This window comes from Seriola dumerili, unplaced genomic scaffold (genome assembly GCF_002260705.1).
Source record: "Seriola dumerili isolate Sdu_G_001 unplaced genomic scaffold, Sdu_1.0 BDQW01000609.1, whole genome shotgun sequence".
In the NCBI taxonomy this organism is placed as follows: domain Eukaryota; kingdom Metazoa; phylum Chordata; class Actinopteri; order Carangiformes; family Carangidae; genus Seriola; species Seriola dumerili.
In genome coordinates this window covers 1689611-1702911 of record NW_019174864.1, presented here as the reverse complement: position 1 = coordinate 1702911, position 13301 = coordinate 1689611, and the positions used below count along the sequence as shown (strand labels likewise).

Here is a 13301-nt window from a genome sequence, read left to right as displayed (position 1 = left end):
GCATAGTGATCAGGCCATCACGGCGAGTGAAACATATAACGTACTCCATGTCTTTGGTCTGGAATACATTCTTCACTCCTGCAGAGGAATGAGCAGAATCATTGTTCTAATAATTATTTTCTGTTTCCTCCTGTATATCCATGTAGTTTTTTAATCTGTTACATTTTAAGATAAATTTGAAGCTGCACTAATCAATATTTTTGAGTCAAACATGTACCAAGAGGACTATGGGTAGTGATGATGCGCCCACAGAGAATTTTATCAACCTGCAGTTCTTTATTTATTGTTTTGGTTACTGCTTTACTGTTTGGTTCACCTACTTGTAAGTCTGATAATTAAGCATTGCTAAGTGGTGCATATTGTTGCATATCTAATGTTGCATAACTTTCAAATCAAACCACAATGGACTCCCAGCCATGCTCTGTGATTCCATAATTGTTAATCCCAGTTTTGGGTCTAGGTTATTACATCAGCCACTGACTACAGACTAAGATCATCTCACAGGAGAGCTTTTGAACTGCATGCCTGACTGCAGCTGTTAATATAGAAATCTTCTCATCTCTGTTTTTGTTTCTCATCACTGGTTATCCATGATTGACTTGAACTCATCATCTCAGTATTTTAGAGCATCCTGGCTACAGCCCTGGCCTGGTCATGAAGTCCCATGGCCATGATGGACACATCAGTCTGGTCATAACTAAACTGATACAGTGATATGATATCAGATTTTTCTTTTTTATGGTTTGCGGTGGGATGTATACTGGTTTCAGCACCATCCACAGTGTGACGTTCTGCCACACTGGGTTTTTACAATAGGCTCAATGCACACACTCACTTCATGTGATGCATTCTGCACTTAATGATGCTAGTAGATATTAAAGGAACAGAGTGTGCAAGCACAGTTGTCTGTGGGGAGCGGAACTTGTGAAAACTATGGGGCCTGGCTGAGCTAGTCGTTTTGTGCACTAATTACCAGCCCCCACAGCAGACTCTGATTGAAGACCATCACAAAGAGTCAGAGGGTAGGAAATTTAAGTGTTTCTAAGGTCTGTTATCTCTATCTGGGTCATTTCTCCTAAAGGGGGTGAAATTTCGGCAGCTCATTCTCAGAGCATCTTGACACCATAAACTATTTTCATTTCCAGCAAAAAATAGTTAATAGTTTAGTTCAGGAGTTAGTTATTGTAAAAAGACATTATGGGGCAGGCTACTCTTTTCAAACCACATGTAGACCAGGCCTATACCTATTTTTCATTTATATTTTGAGCAATAAACACATTGGTAAAGTTTGTCTTTCTTAAATATTACTCTGCAAATAGAGTGACAAGTAAAATCATGTTATAATACCATCACAACAACAAGTGAATAAATAAAAAAATAAAATAATAAAAATACAATAAATAAATCTTTTAGGTCATGCTAATACAACCTTATTAATGTCTATTAATTAGTTTTATTGTTTGTTTGATTTTGTCAGCAGGATTACAAAGTCCTGAACTTGATTTGCACAAATTTGGTGGAGGGGTGGAGCATGGGCCAGTACGAACATTAAATGTTGGTGCGGATCCAGTTAAAGGGATGGATCCAGGAATGTGTGTTCAATTTCCTTAACATTGCAAGATAGTATATGTTTATAATAATATGTAATAATAATAATGGTTTATGATCTTAATGTGTGAAAAAGATCTATGAATTAGTATAGTTTGGGAAAGAGCCAATAATAATCTATATGTAGTGAGGAAAATTCTGAATCCAATACACACAGAGTTGTATTTATTAACAGCAACGAACCTTCAACAATCTGCTCAAAAAAATAATATTAAAGAGGACGTTTAAATATTTGAATAGATGCTATGATGAAGTAAGAAATACAAGTGGTCATGGTTTTAGTGAGAAGTTCCTGATTTGGCTTTTTAAACTTTTTAATGTCACTTATTGAATATAGAGCACCGCCCGCTGTAGGAGAACGCGGCAGAAAACAGCAATTTGGGGCCGGAAAAGGGAAACATACGTTTGGCTGTAGCTGCGACTCTCAAAGAAGTCTGGGCTCAACGTCCTGACCAATTGTTTTAGGAGTTTTTTAGAAGCATATGGAAAAATTCCTACTAAACCAAGGGTCTTTGTCTAATTTAACTATTATTATTTATTATTAACTATTATTATTATTATTATTACTATTGAGATGCTGGACACTAGAATTTCCCCTGAATAAAGTATCTATCTATCATGTTTATCAGTCAGTGGTGGCCAGTGTACTTTTTTATGCTGCAGTCTGCTGGGGCAGCAGCATGTCCGGAATGAACACAAAGAGACTGGACAAGCTGGTGAAAAAGGCTGGGTCTGTGCTCGGCAGGAGTCTGGACTCAGGACTGTTGTGGAGAGACGCATGCAATGTAAGATGGAGGCCATCTTAGACAATACCAACCATCCTCTCCACAACATTCTGGCAGGACAGAGAAGCAGCTACAGGTGCAGCAAACGTCTCATCTCACTGTACTGTAGAACAGAGAGGTTTAGGAGATCTTTTGTACCCACTGCCATCAGGCTATACAACACCTCAGCCAAAGGAAGTGGACTAATTTAATTATTATTGTTTATTTATTATTAACTGTTATTATTATCAACAATGAGCTAAACGACACATGAATTTCCCCTAGGGGATAAATAAAGTATCTATCTATCTATCTATCTATCTATCTATCTATCTATCTATCTATCTATCTATCTATCTATCTATCTATCTATCTATCTATAAGCTTCCATAGGTTAGGTTAGGGTAGGATAAGTTACGCTAGGTATATCTGAAACCGCTACACCGCTGCCGGCGCCCCAGCCCAGATACTACATCTCCGCCATGCACCACCCTGGTAAAGACCGCTGCCAACCTGGATGACCTGGAGCTGGCTTTGGCTTCAGCTCTGTTAAAAAGGACCATGGTGTTCAGTGTGGTTGGTTTGTATCTATCTATCTATCTATCTATCTATCTATCTATTGCCAGTTATTTAAGTTATTACTTCAGCAATCATTTTCAGATATTACATGATATTACATGGGGGATGGAAACATGAAGAAGATGGGATTTCTAGCAAGTTAAAAGAGGACAGAATAATGAGTGATAAATAATTGGTACAATTGAGAAATTATTACAGGAGAGCAAGCAAAACTCTTTCTATAACCTTGATGTGAAGCTACTGAAACCTGTAGCCAAATTGAATGCTATGCCTATTTCTTATATCATTAATGTGTAGATAGATAGATAGATAGATAGATAGATAGATAGATAGATAGATAGATAGGGGTACTCAGATGACTGAAACTACATGAAACTACATGGAAGAAAATGATACGGAAAAGTGCAGCACTTGATCATTGGTTGCTACTGAACTGTGGCTTTGAAGCATCTGTTCCTGCATGGATCACAAGTTATCTCACCAATAGGAAAATAAAATAAACCTTAAACCTTGTCAGTACAGTAAGGAGAGTTAACATTAGCACAACCAATAACACTGTGTCAGCCACTGCCAGTTACAGCTAACAAACAACATAAACAAACAACTACGTTCTGATCCATCTGCTAGTCTCTGATTCTGGTCTCAACAGACTCCTCATATGAGTCTGGGTCTGACTGAGACTCAAACATGTGGCTGAGTCTCTCTGATGTTTCCTCCTCTAACTATCTTGATACTCTCTGCTCTTTCACCTGTCCACCTGGAGCAAGCAGGTGGTGGGCAGGGCACAAGAACTGATCCAGGTTTTTCAATCAGGAAGTAAGAGTAGATGAGCGTCACACCCAGTTTTTGATTTGTTTCACTTTTTATGTTGGAAAACCATGTTAAACAAAATATTAATCATAGCAGAGGATTTTCACAGAGTTTAAAACATGGAGAGGAATTTTAACCAAACAATTAGTGCATACTAATTCACAACTAGATTATTGTTCTGTGATTTGGTCCAATACAACAGAAAGTGATTTGAACAGGTAGTGCAGAATAAAGCAGCACACAGTGCTCTTCACTGCCCATATCAAACAAGAGTAAGTTTAATGAATAATTGTTGGCTTGATTACGTGTATGAAGCAGGTTGCACTATTCTCCAGGATGCTTCATTATAAATATTATCATAACAAAATACAAATACAATAGTAACATCTCATGATTTTCAGGGAGACAATGTTACTCTCCTTGGCAGCATCAGAAACTTATTTTCTGTTGCTTCCATGTAGAACTAGTTTAATACAAGACTTCGTAATCAATGGTGGCATGAAATTCAAGTGTCTTGACATCAGAAAAAGTTAGGATTGTATTAGTTTTCATAAGGAATTGTGTAGAGTACTAAATGACTTCTGTGTTTATATGATTTTCTTGTTTGTTCTGTTCCTGAAGATGTGATGTGGGATGAAGGGATCTATTCATCCCACTTTAACTGTGACATAGCGGAATGAGAAGTGAAGAGATTTATTTTATCAGTTATTTAAATTATTATATAGAGCTATCATGTGTATTAGGTTCTTGTTCTAATGAAGTTACTCAGTTGTGACATAGAAATTAGACAATTCATCTAGCTGTAGAGATGTAAAGCTGGATAAATTGTATAATTCTGACGTAAACATTTCATATAATAGGAAATAAAACCATACTGCCGAAGGGTTAAAGACAACATATAAACATGTATGTACTTGAGAACAGAAAATGTTTAAAGTCTTGGTTGAGCTATGATTCTACTCATTGCTCCTATAGTTAAGACCATGTTTGTTTCCATGTTGCCCAGCTTTATATTTCTGTCTGTAGGTTTTAATGCCACTCACCCAACACATCCAGGTCAACTTTGAAATTGATGAAGTGGGTGTGGATGTTCCCAAGGACCTTTTCTGCCACCTGGTGCCCATGTTTCCGACTACCGTCCACCAGATAAGAGGAGGAGATGTAGCCTGTGGCGTGCACCTTGGCCTCCACTGATCCGCTCTGGTAGAAGATGAAATCCCACATGTAGTCGTAGTTTCCTATGGCTGTGATCGTTCTGAACACTAAAGCGCTGTTCACCATCCCTCCATAACTGTTGTGGAAGAAGTCAGAGAAGTGCCTCCGCAGGGGCTGACCCATGTTGTGCTCAAAGATGCAGATTGAATTCCTGAATAAGACCGGGGCTGGGACATCAATGTAACGATATGTGTCTACATAGGTGGCTTCATAGGGACAATCCACGCCACGGACTAGTTCGTGTGCAAAGCGTCCTATCCCGATGCTCGAATCTAGAAACTTGGTGAGGATCATCCCCGGCGTCACAGAGCCATACACCGACATGGCCTCCTGCACGCTCAGCTCGTAGACGATCCTCTCACCCTTGAACCGCACATCAAACACCCTCATGCCTGTGAGAGAGCTCAGCCCGAAGGCAAAGCTCCAGCCCAGGTACAGGACGTGGTTCTTGCTGACACTATAGCGCGCCCCGTTTGGATAAAACAGCTGTGGGCCGATTTCCAGAGGCTTGTTCCTGGGTTTCAGAGAGCCATAGTCAGGGGACTCCTTGTAAACTATTTTCCTAACAGAGCCAGCATTATATTTCTGTTTAAGGTCTTCCACCGTGTCGAAGTACTGGCCATTATACAATAGCCGCTCAACTTTCCAGCCGGACACGTTAACGCTCTCGTGGTTGACCAGCACCTCGAAGCCCACCGGGTGTATGTACATGCCGCTCACACCCCTGAAGAAAGACACCCAGGTCTTTCTGTCCCCGGATCGGACTCCTCGAGGCATCTGCTCGAACGTGTCCAGCCTCTTGTGCTGGTCCACGTCGAAACTCTCTTTCATGAGCTGCTCCAGTTTGGAAAAGACCTCAGTCTCAAAAAACTGGAAAAGCAAGGCATACTCCCCGATGGTGACCGTGCGCGCAGAGAGAGGCAGCTCCGTCTTGTACCTTTCGCTGGTGACATCTCTGTGGTATATCGGGTTGGGAAGAGGCCCCACAACGTACTCCTTGATGTAGCCTTTGGCGCCGTGGAAGACCACCACCGTTGCCTCTCTAGTGGGCTTGCTGTCTTCGTTGTCCAAGTAAGCCAGCGCGTCTGCTTTCTTTGGCAGTGAGAGGTCTATTAGGAACAGGAAATTTTCCGATGGCTTGGTGATCTGGTTGCTGGATATGTCCAAGTCTTTCTGCTTGAGCATGTACTGCTGGACCTGTAAGTACTCCTCTCGGGTGAGATCCGCGAAGATAAGGCTGCGGTCGTCGTGCTTGCCCCGCAGCGGGTGGACGCGCTGAGCGGAACATTTAGGGGCCCTCTTGGAGTGGATGCCGATCAAGACGATGTTGAGAATGATGGACACGAGGACGAAGAGGATGAGCGCCCATTTCATTAGTGAGTTCATTCTCCGCTCTGTCATTACGCTCGGGCTCGGAGAAGGAGAGGAGAGGAATGAGTCCGAGGCAGGGCAAGCGGTCAGAGGGGAGGCGCGCCCTCAACAGCTTACGTTCCCACCCTGATATACATGGATTCCATAACCATCTGATCCTCCCTCTTCCTTTGATTGAACAGTTTTGGAACTGCGGTTTCAACCAACCCCTGTAAAGCTCCATAGCCAACAGGACTACTTTACGCACGCTGCTGGTGGATTTACTCCCGCTCATAGTTTAATAATCGATGAGAATCAATCACATAATTGAAACAGAAAATACTAAGTGGCATTTTGGGTTTCAATCAAAAAAAAATTAAAACAACTAATTTGTATATCGACACAAAAAAGCTTTATGCACACAGGCACACAGTTCCATTTGTCCAAGACCAAAAGCCGGACCCCCTCCTTTTTCTTTCATATTTCAACTTGCCTTCTTATTTTCAGTTTGCTACACTGGCACGGCAAGCATAGTTAATATAGCCTATGTGTGTTTCCAAAGAAAAACAGTGGATAAAGGAACAGACAACAAGCAATGAAAACAGTCTGAGAATAATAATTTTAAAAAATGACTAAAAAACTACGTATATTTTGTGAACGTGTGTACTGCTGTGATGTTTATAATATGTTTCCCCATAAAATAGCGACTAACCAAAAATTATGTCTTTTGAATGCTGTCTGAAAGCCTTTATATGATTCTGGTGGACATTTTATTTTACTTATTTTGTTGCCTAGATCTTTTAGGATAATATATATAGTCTATTAAAATATATCAGATCAGTCTTTAGAAACCCTAAAATCTGTGTAATAAAATTCAAACTCCTCTATATCTAAATTCCCACCAATATTACAGAGGACATGTTCCTTGTGTCCTTAGTGGTTTTTATTGCCAATGTTGTGCATTGTAAAGACACTAACTAAAATTTTTTGGCTCTAAAAAACCTACCTCATCAGCATAGTGAAAACTAAAATCATGCCAATTGGGCCACATAACAAGTTCTGTTGTGTTAACTATGTGCTTTATTTGTGGAATGCCCTTGTTTCCTTTATCTTCTGGGAAATCTCAGCCAAATCCCGCAATAGGTTGTATTAAATAAATATTTCTTTTATTGTTCACTCAGTAATCAGATATTTTTGTCGGTCTCAAGTTTAAATTGTGGAATCATCATTTTCAGAACTTCAGTTAACTAAATGACCAATGGATTGTTAACTAAGTTAAATCAGAAAGTTGATTAGCTTATTTGCATATACTGCATTTGCATATATATATATATACATATACATATATATATGTATATACATAAACATTTAAGATATAAGATGACATAGTCCTTTATAAGTCCCGCAGTGGGGACATTGTCCTCCTGTTCCTCATTTTTTAGATTTTTTCTTTATTTGTCACCCATCTGTAGTTTGTGGTGCTGTTGAGCTGTAATGCATTAGCCTCATTGACATAAATGGCTTGAACATGAATGAATGGAGAGATAAATGCCCATATAACATAATACAATTGATCAGCACCACAAACTGTTATTTCCACAATGATCACAAAACCATAAAACCTGGATTCTTTTTAAATGAGGACCATAATGATTCCTATCCAAAACACCCTCCCTCAAAATATCATCACAGTTTCAGACAGCACACAAACAAGACACTGCAGCACACAAGAGGAAAGCTTAAGATATTTCCCCCTAGAGTTATGTTGACTATGCTATTTGGGATATTACTCATAGATTTACTGTAGTAGAAGGACATATTTACCATTTTAAGCAAAAGCCTCTGGGGAGGTTCTGTAACTTGCTAGTCACTGAGCCTACATGTTTGTTTCTGTCTTTTCAAATTCAAAAGTAAACAACAACAAACAAATAAACAACAAAAAATATTGGTTTACTGGCAAATTCATATATTTATAGGATCGTCATTTTGAAATGTATTGTCTTTCAAATTCATCAGATTTCTTTTGTTTCACCACTCATATAATATCTATTACATATCTTATAGTTGAAACAGGTTACATGTATGTAATGTAACTATGAGGAACAATCACAGTAATGTTTTCAATAATTGATGATTGATTTGTTAATGTTGAGTCCTTCATGTAATAAGGGTTTTCATGTTGTATAGGAGCCTGTGTATCAAGTCAGTTACCAAATCCTTTATCATTTTCTGGTTCCCAACTGACAGTTGGAGAGTTGGAGGCAGTTGGAAGAGATCTGCTGAGCTCACATCTTTGGAACTCCACACCCTCAGATTTTTTTACTTTTCAAACTTAGTCTCCATCCCCAACAGAAAATTACTGAAGTGACATTTGAGGACAGCTAATTCACAACTAATTCAAAATGCAGCAGCACGTATTCTCACTGGTACAAAAAAATATCAACACATCACACCCGTTCTTAAAACCCTGCACTGGTTACCCGTCAAAAAAAGAATAGATTTCAAAGTCCTCCTGTTAGTTTATAAAGCACTAAATGGTCTTGCACCTCAGTACCTAACAGACATGCTAATTACCTACACACCAGCAAGAACCCTCAGGTCCACAAACACTAGTACACTAGTCATTCCCCGCACCAAAACTCAGGAAGGGGAGGCTGCATTTTCTGTTTATGCCCCACGCAGGTAGAACAGTTTGCCTGAGGCAGTAAAGACTGCCCCGTCAGTCAATCTTTTTAAAAATAGGTTAAAAACTTTTCTCCTCTTAACAGCGTTTGATTGAATGTGTGTGCGTGTGTGTGTGTGTGTGCGCTTGTCTACTCTGTGCTATTTGTATTGTTTGTTATTGTTTTGTTGTATGCTGTAAAGCGCATTGTGTCTGCCTTGTGCATGAAATGCGCTCTATAAATAAAGTAAAGTAAGTAAGTAAGTAAGTAAGCTATCATTCAAACTGCTTTTTCCACATATGCAGATGCGAGAACTGTTCCCCTTTAACACTTAAGAACATGTATATATTACACTTTATCTCAATTCTAAGAAAAAGAGCAAATTTTCATGCACTGAGCAGTTTTCTTCATACCAGCCTTGGACCACTGACTTGTTGACTGACAGTGATGGAACACAGGAATTCAGCTGGGACTGATAAAGTTTAACTGTGACATAGGGACATGTTTGATTTCCATATAATGAGATAGGTGTAATCAGAGAGTTTTATCTGTCTCTCCCATCAGTGAAGCTGGACCCGCAGACTGCAGGACCAACAATAGTTGAGACCCCTGTTGTTGTTTCTTCCATGTCCTTTCAGGTCACACAGGAAAAGATGTTGGTTCTAATTGGCCTGCTCCTGACCCGTAATGCTTCCTGCCAGCCTGGTGGGGAAATGTTTTTCACAGGTTAGCATGCAGCCTACATCATGATATCAATGTGGTTTTCAGACCTCCCTCCAAGATTTAGATGCAAGACAACAGCCACAAGTTTCACATGGACTAAGTTTGGATAGAAGAGACTGTTGAAATACGATGACATGCAAAATACTTTGACATGCAATGAGCAGTCATTTATTTTCCTTATGAAAACTCACACACATATGTCTGTGATGCATATCCTTAATTATTTATTCACATAATTTTTCTTACTTATATGATTTACATGCACCTTATACACACACATAGGTGTGTCTTTCTACATCATGTCCATACTCACAACAGGGGGCAAAATAATTAGCACTTACTTTTAGATTTGGATCAAATACTGACCAATCTTCATCTTAATTTACAAGAATCTATTAGTGTTGGGATCAGTGCTGAGCAAAGTCAAACTATGTAAACATCTGGGATTCCCTAGTCTTGTTTGTGTCCTACTTCACATCATGTTTCCAGCAGTTTTGCCTCTCAGTTGTGGCTGGACAATTTTGCTTGGACACCCTGGATTTTTGAGGTTGATTTTAAGGAAAGCTGTTGATGATGATAGCTGTTGATATCCAACATATTTGGATTGGAGTGAAATCTTAAGTGATGCAGAATTTAACTAAAAGTCAAAGACGTATTTGTGCAGAGCTATAAACTAAATGATTTGGGTGAGACTAAAGATACATATGTTTTAATGCTGTAGGAAGGATGACTGATCTGATTGGTCAGTAGCTTTTGATCTTATCATCTGAGGTTAATGTGCTGAGATATTATTAAGCAGGTTAGTCATATACCATAGGCTACTATAGTGATTTACCCTAGTTAAACGTGAGCCAGCTTTGTGATGCTAGAAAACCTGATTGTTGTCATTTGTATATGGAGAACACACCTTTCTGACCATGCTGACACAAAAGTCACCATTGTTCATTAGATCCCTTTTTTTTCTCTCTCTTTTTCTTTAAATGAAATTGTATTAGGTTTCATGCTTTTGTGAATGTTCTTTATGTTTTCAGGACCTTGTTGTTTGCTCTTTGCTACCACCATTCATTCTCTTTTTTTCTCTTGAAATAATAAAACAGTGTCATGTGTCATGCTATTGTGAATGTCCTTAGGATTCAATCGCCTTTTTTTTTCTTTTTTTTTTCTCTTTTTTTTTTTTTTTTTTCACAAAGAACATTGTTAAATTTCAAGCTTTTATGCTGTTAGAAATTCAGTTTTTTTTTTCATCTGCAATGAACAGAACAGAATACTTGACATCCTGACGACATGTCTTTCGTAGGATTTTTAGGTTCTGGGAAAATTGAACATGACGGGGGTGTATCCGACTCACTTTCCCATAAAAATGCCACGAGTTGTGTAACTCCTCTTGGCATGACTCTGCCTCTTTGATTGGGCTTTGATGGCAGCTGACCTGAGAACAACCTTCTGTGGTTCACTGTCCCAAGGATTTTAAAGAATGCTGTGATGATAGGACACACACACACACACACACACACACACACACACACACACACACACACACAATGTGTGGAATGTTTATAGATTGCAAGATTGATAATTGTACTGTTCAAGTAGTAAACACCCAAACTTGTTGCACACTTGCATGGACCCCTGGATCATGCACATACAGTTCAAATGTACATTCAAGAATGTACTCTTTCACACAGAGGCACACACATACAGGTCTGTTCCCACTAAAGCTTTATAAATGTTTATATTGACCCTTTGACCCCCTTCATACATTCCAGCTTTTTTTCTGGATAGACTCCCAGTCTCAGCTCCAGATGGTCGACTCATCACAGACCTCCCTCTCACTGCTGGGAATTGCATGCTTCTCTCCGCAACAGTCCTGAGTGAGTCCAGACTCCTGCCAAGCACAGACCCAACCTTTTTGACCAGCTTGTCCAATCGAGTATTTCTGGATGTGGCAGGACGCAGAGTTATATTTAAAGTCTGCTGTATACAGGGTGAACAGGAACAGTGCCAGAAAAGTCCCCTGTGGAGCCCCAGTGCTGCTCATCACTGTCCCGGAGACACAGTTACTCAGCCTGATATACTGTGGTCGTCTTGTCAGGTTATCCACAAACCAGGATGTGAAGCAGGGATCCAACCCCATCCCTCTCAGCTTGTCTTTAATGAGGGGGGTTGGATGGTGTTAAATGCACTTGAGAAATCAAAGAACATAATCCTCATGTAACTACGTGGCTCATCCAAGTAAGAATGGGCCCGGTGGAGCATGTAAAGGACAGCATCATCCACTCCAATATGTTCTTTGTAGGCGAACTGTAGGGGGTCTAGTGCATGTTCAACCTGTGGCCTCAGAAGGTGGAGAAGCAGCCGCTCCAGGGTCTTCATGATGTGTGATGTGAGGGCCTACGGTCTGTAGTCATTTATCTCAGCCGGTCGTCCTACTTTAGGTACTGGAACAAGACATGATGTTTTCCACAGGACCAGGACCCTCCCTGTTTGAAGGCTTAAGTTAAAGATCCTCTTGAGAGGCTCAGCCAGCTGGGCTGCACAATCCTTTAACAGCCTCGGACACACACCATCCGGGCCTGTTGTCTCTCCAGAACGTAGCCTCTTGAGCTCCGCCCTCACTTCCTCCGCTGTAAAGGACAGGAAACTTTACCCCAGTGTGGAAGGAGTTGCAGCTGCAGTGTCAGGTTGTGGAGGAGATGCCGTAGGAGAAGCTGCAGCTGAAGCAGTGGGAGAGAGAACATGGTGAGGCTGTGTCAAACCTGTTGTAGAACAGGTTGAACACATTGCCCTTCTCCAAATCACCTGTTGCCTGGCTGTTCTCCCCCTTCCACACCTCTCTGGTGTTGTTGTGCTGCAGCTTCCTCTTTACTTTCTTTTTTGTAGTCCTCCTTCGCCTGCTTTAATCTCCTCTTCAGCTCATGTTGCACACACCTGAGCTTCTCCCTGTCTTCATCCCTAAGGGCCTCCTTTTTCTGGTTGAGGAGGGTCTTCATATTACTGATGATCCAGGGTTTGTTGTTTAGAAAGCAGTTCTTGCTGGTATTACAGTGTCCATACAGATGTTAATGTAGTCTGTGGTACATTCAACCATTCTATCAAGGTCAGGGTCCTTGCTTTTATCATTTTCCTGTGACTCCAATAGGACATTCCAATCTGTGCACTCAAAACAGTCTCTTAGACACTCACTGGCCTCCGGGGTCCAGTTCCTGAATGAGCGGGTGGTTGCAGCCTGCCTCAGTACACAGGGTCTTGTAGGAAGGCTGAAGAAAAACCAGATTATGATCTGATCTGCCAAATGGTGGTAGAGCTGAAGCAATGTAGGACTCCTTGACATTTGCATACAACAGATCCAGTGTCTTATTTTCCCTTGTGGGACAGTGAACATACTGTGTGAAGCCAGACAGGTGAGAGGTGAGGGTGACATGGTTAAAATCCCCCGATACTGCAATGAATGCATCAGGGTGCTGGGTCTGTACTCTCGCAACAGTCTCATGAATGACGTGAAACGCGACTGCAGGTTCTGCTCTCATTTTCTCCATCGTCAGACGAGACGACAACGTACAACAAAAAACATCCATCGACAAAAAATATA

The 13301-nt window shown here is 40.5% G+C and overlaps 1 protein-coding gene across 1 annotated transcript in view; it reads right to left on the bottom strand.

The window, feature by feature from the left end:
- LOC111236285 (primary amine oxidase, liver isozyme-like) overlaps positions 1 to 6429 on the bottom strand; it is a 13530-nt gene extending 7101 nt beyond the window's left edge. The window contains exon 1 of the mRNA XM_022764959.1: positions 4805 to 6429. Coding sequence (XP_022620680.1) covers positions 4805 to 6377 — 1573 coding nt within the window. The 5' untranslated portion in view covers positions 6378 to 6429. The remainder of the gene's footprint in view (positions 1 to 4804) is intronic.
- Between the last annotated feature and the right edge of the window lie 6872 nt (positions 6430 to 13301).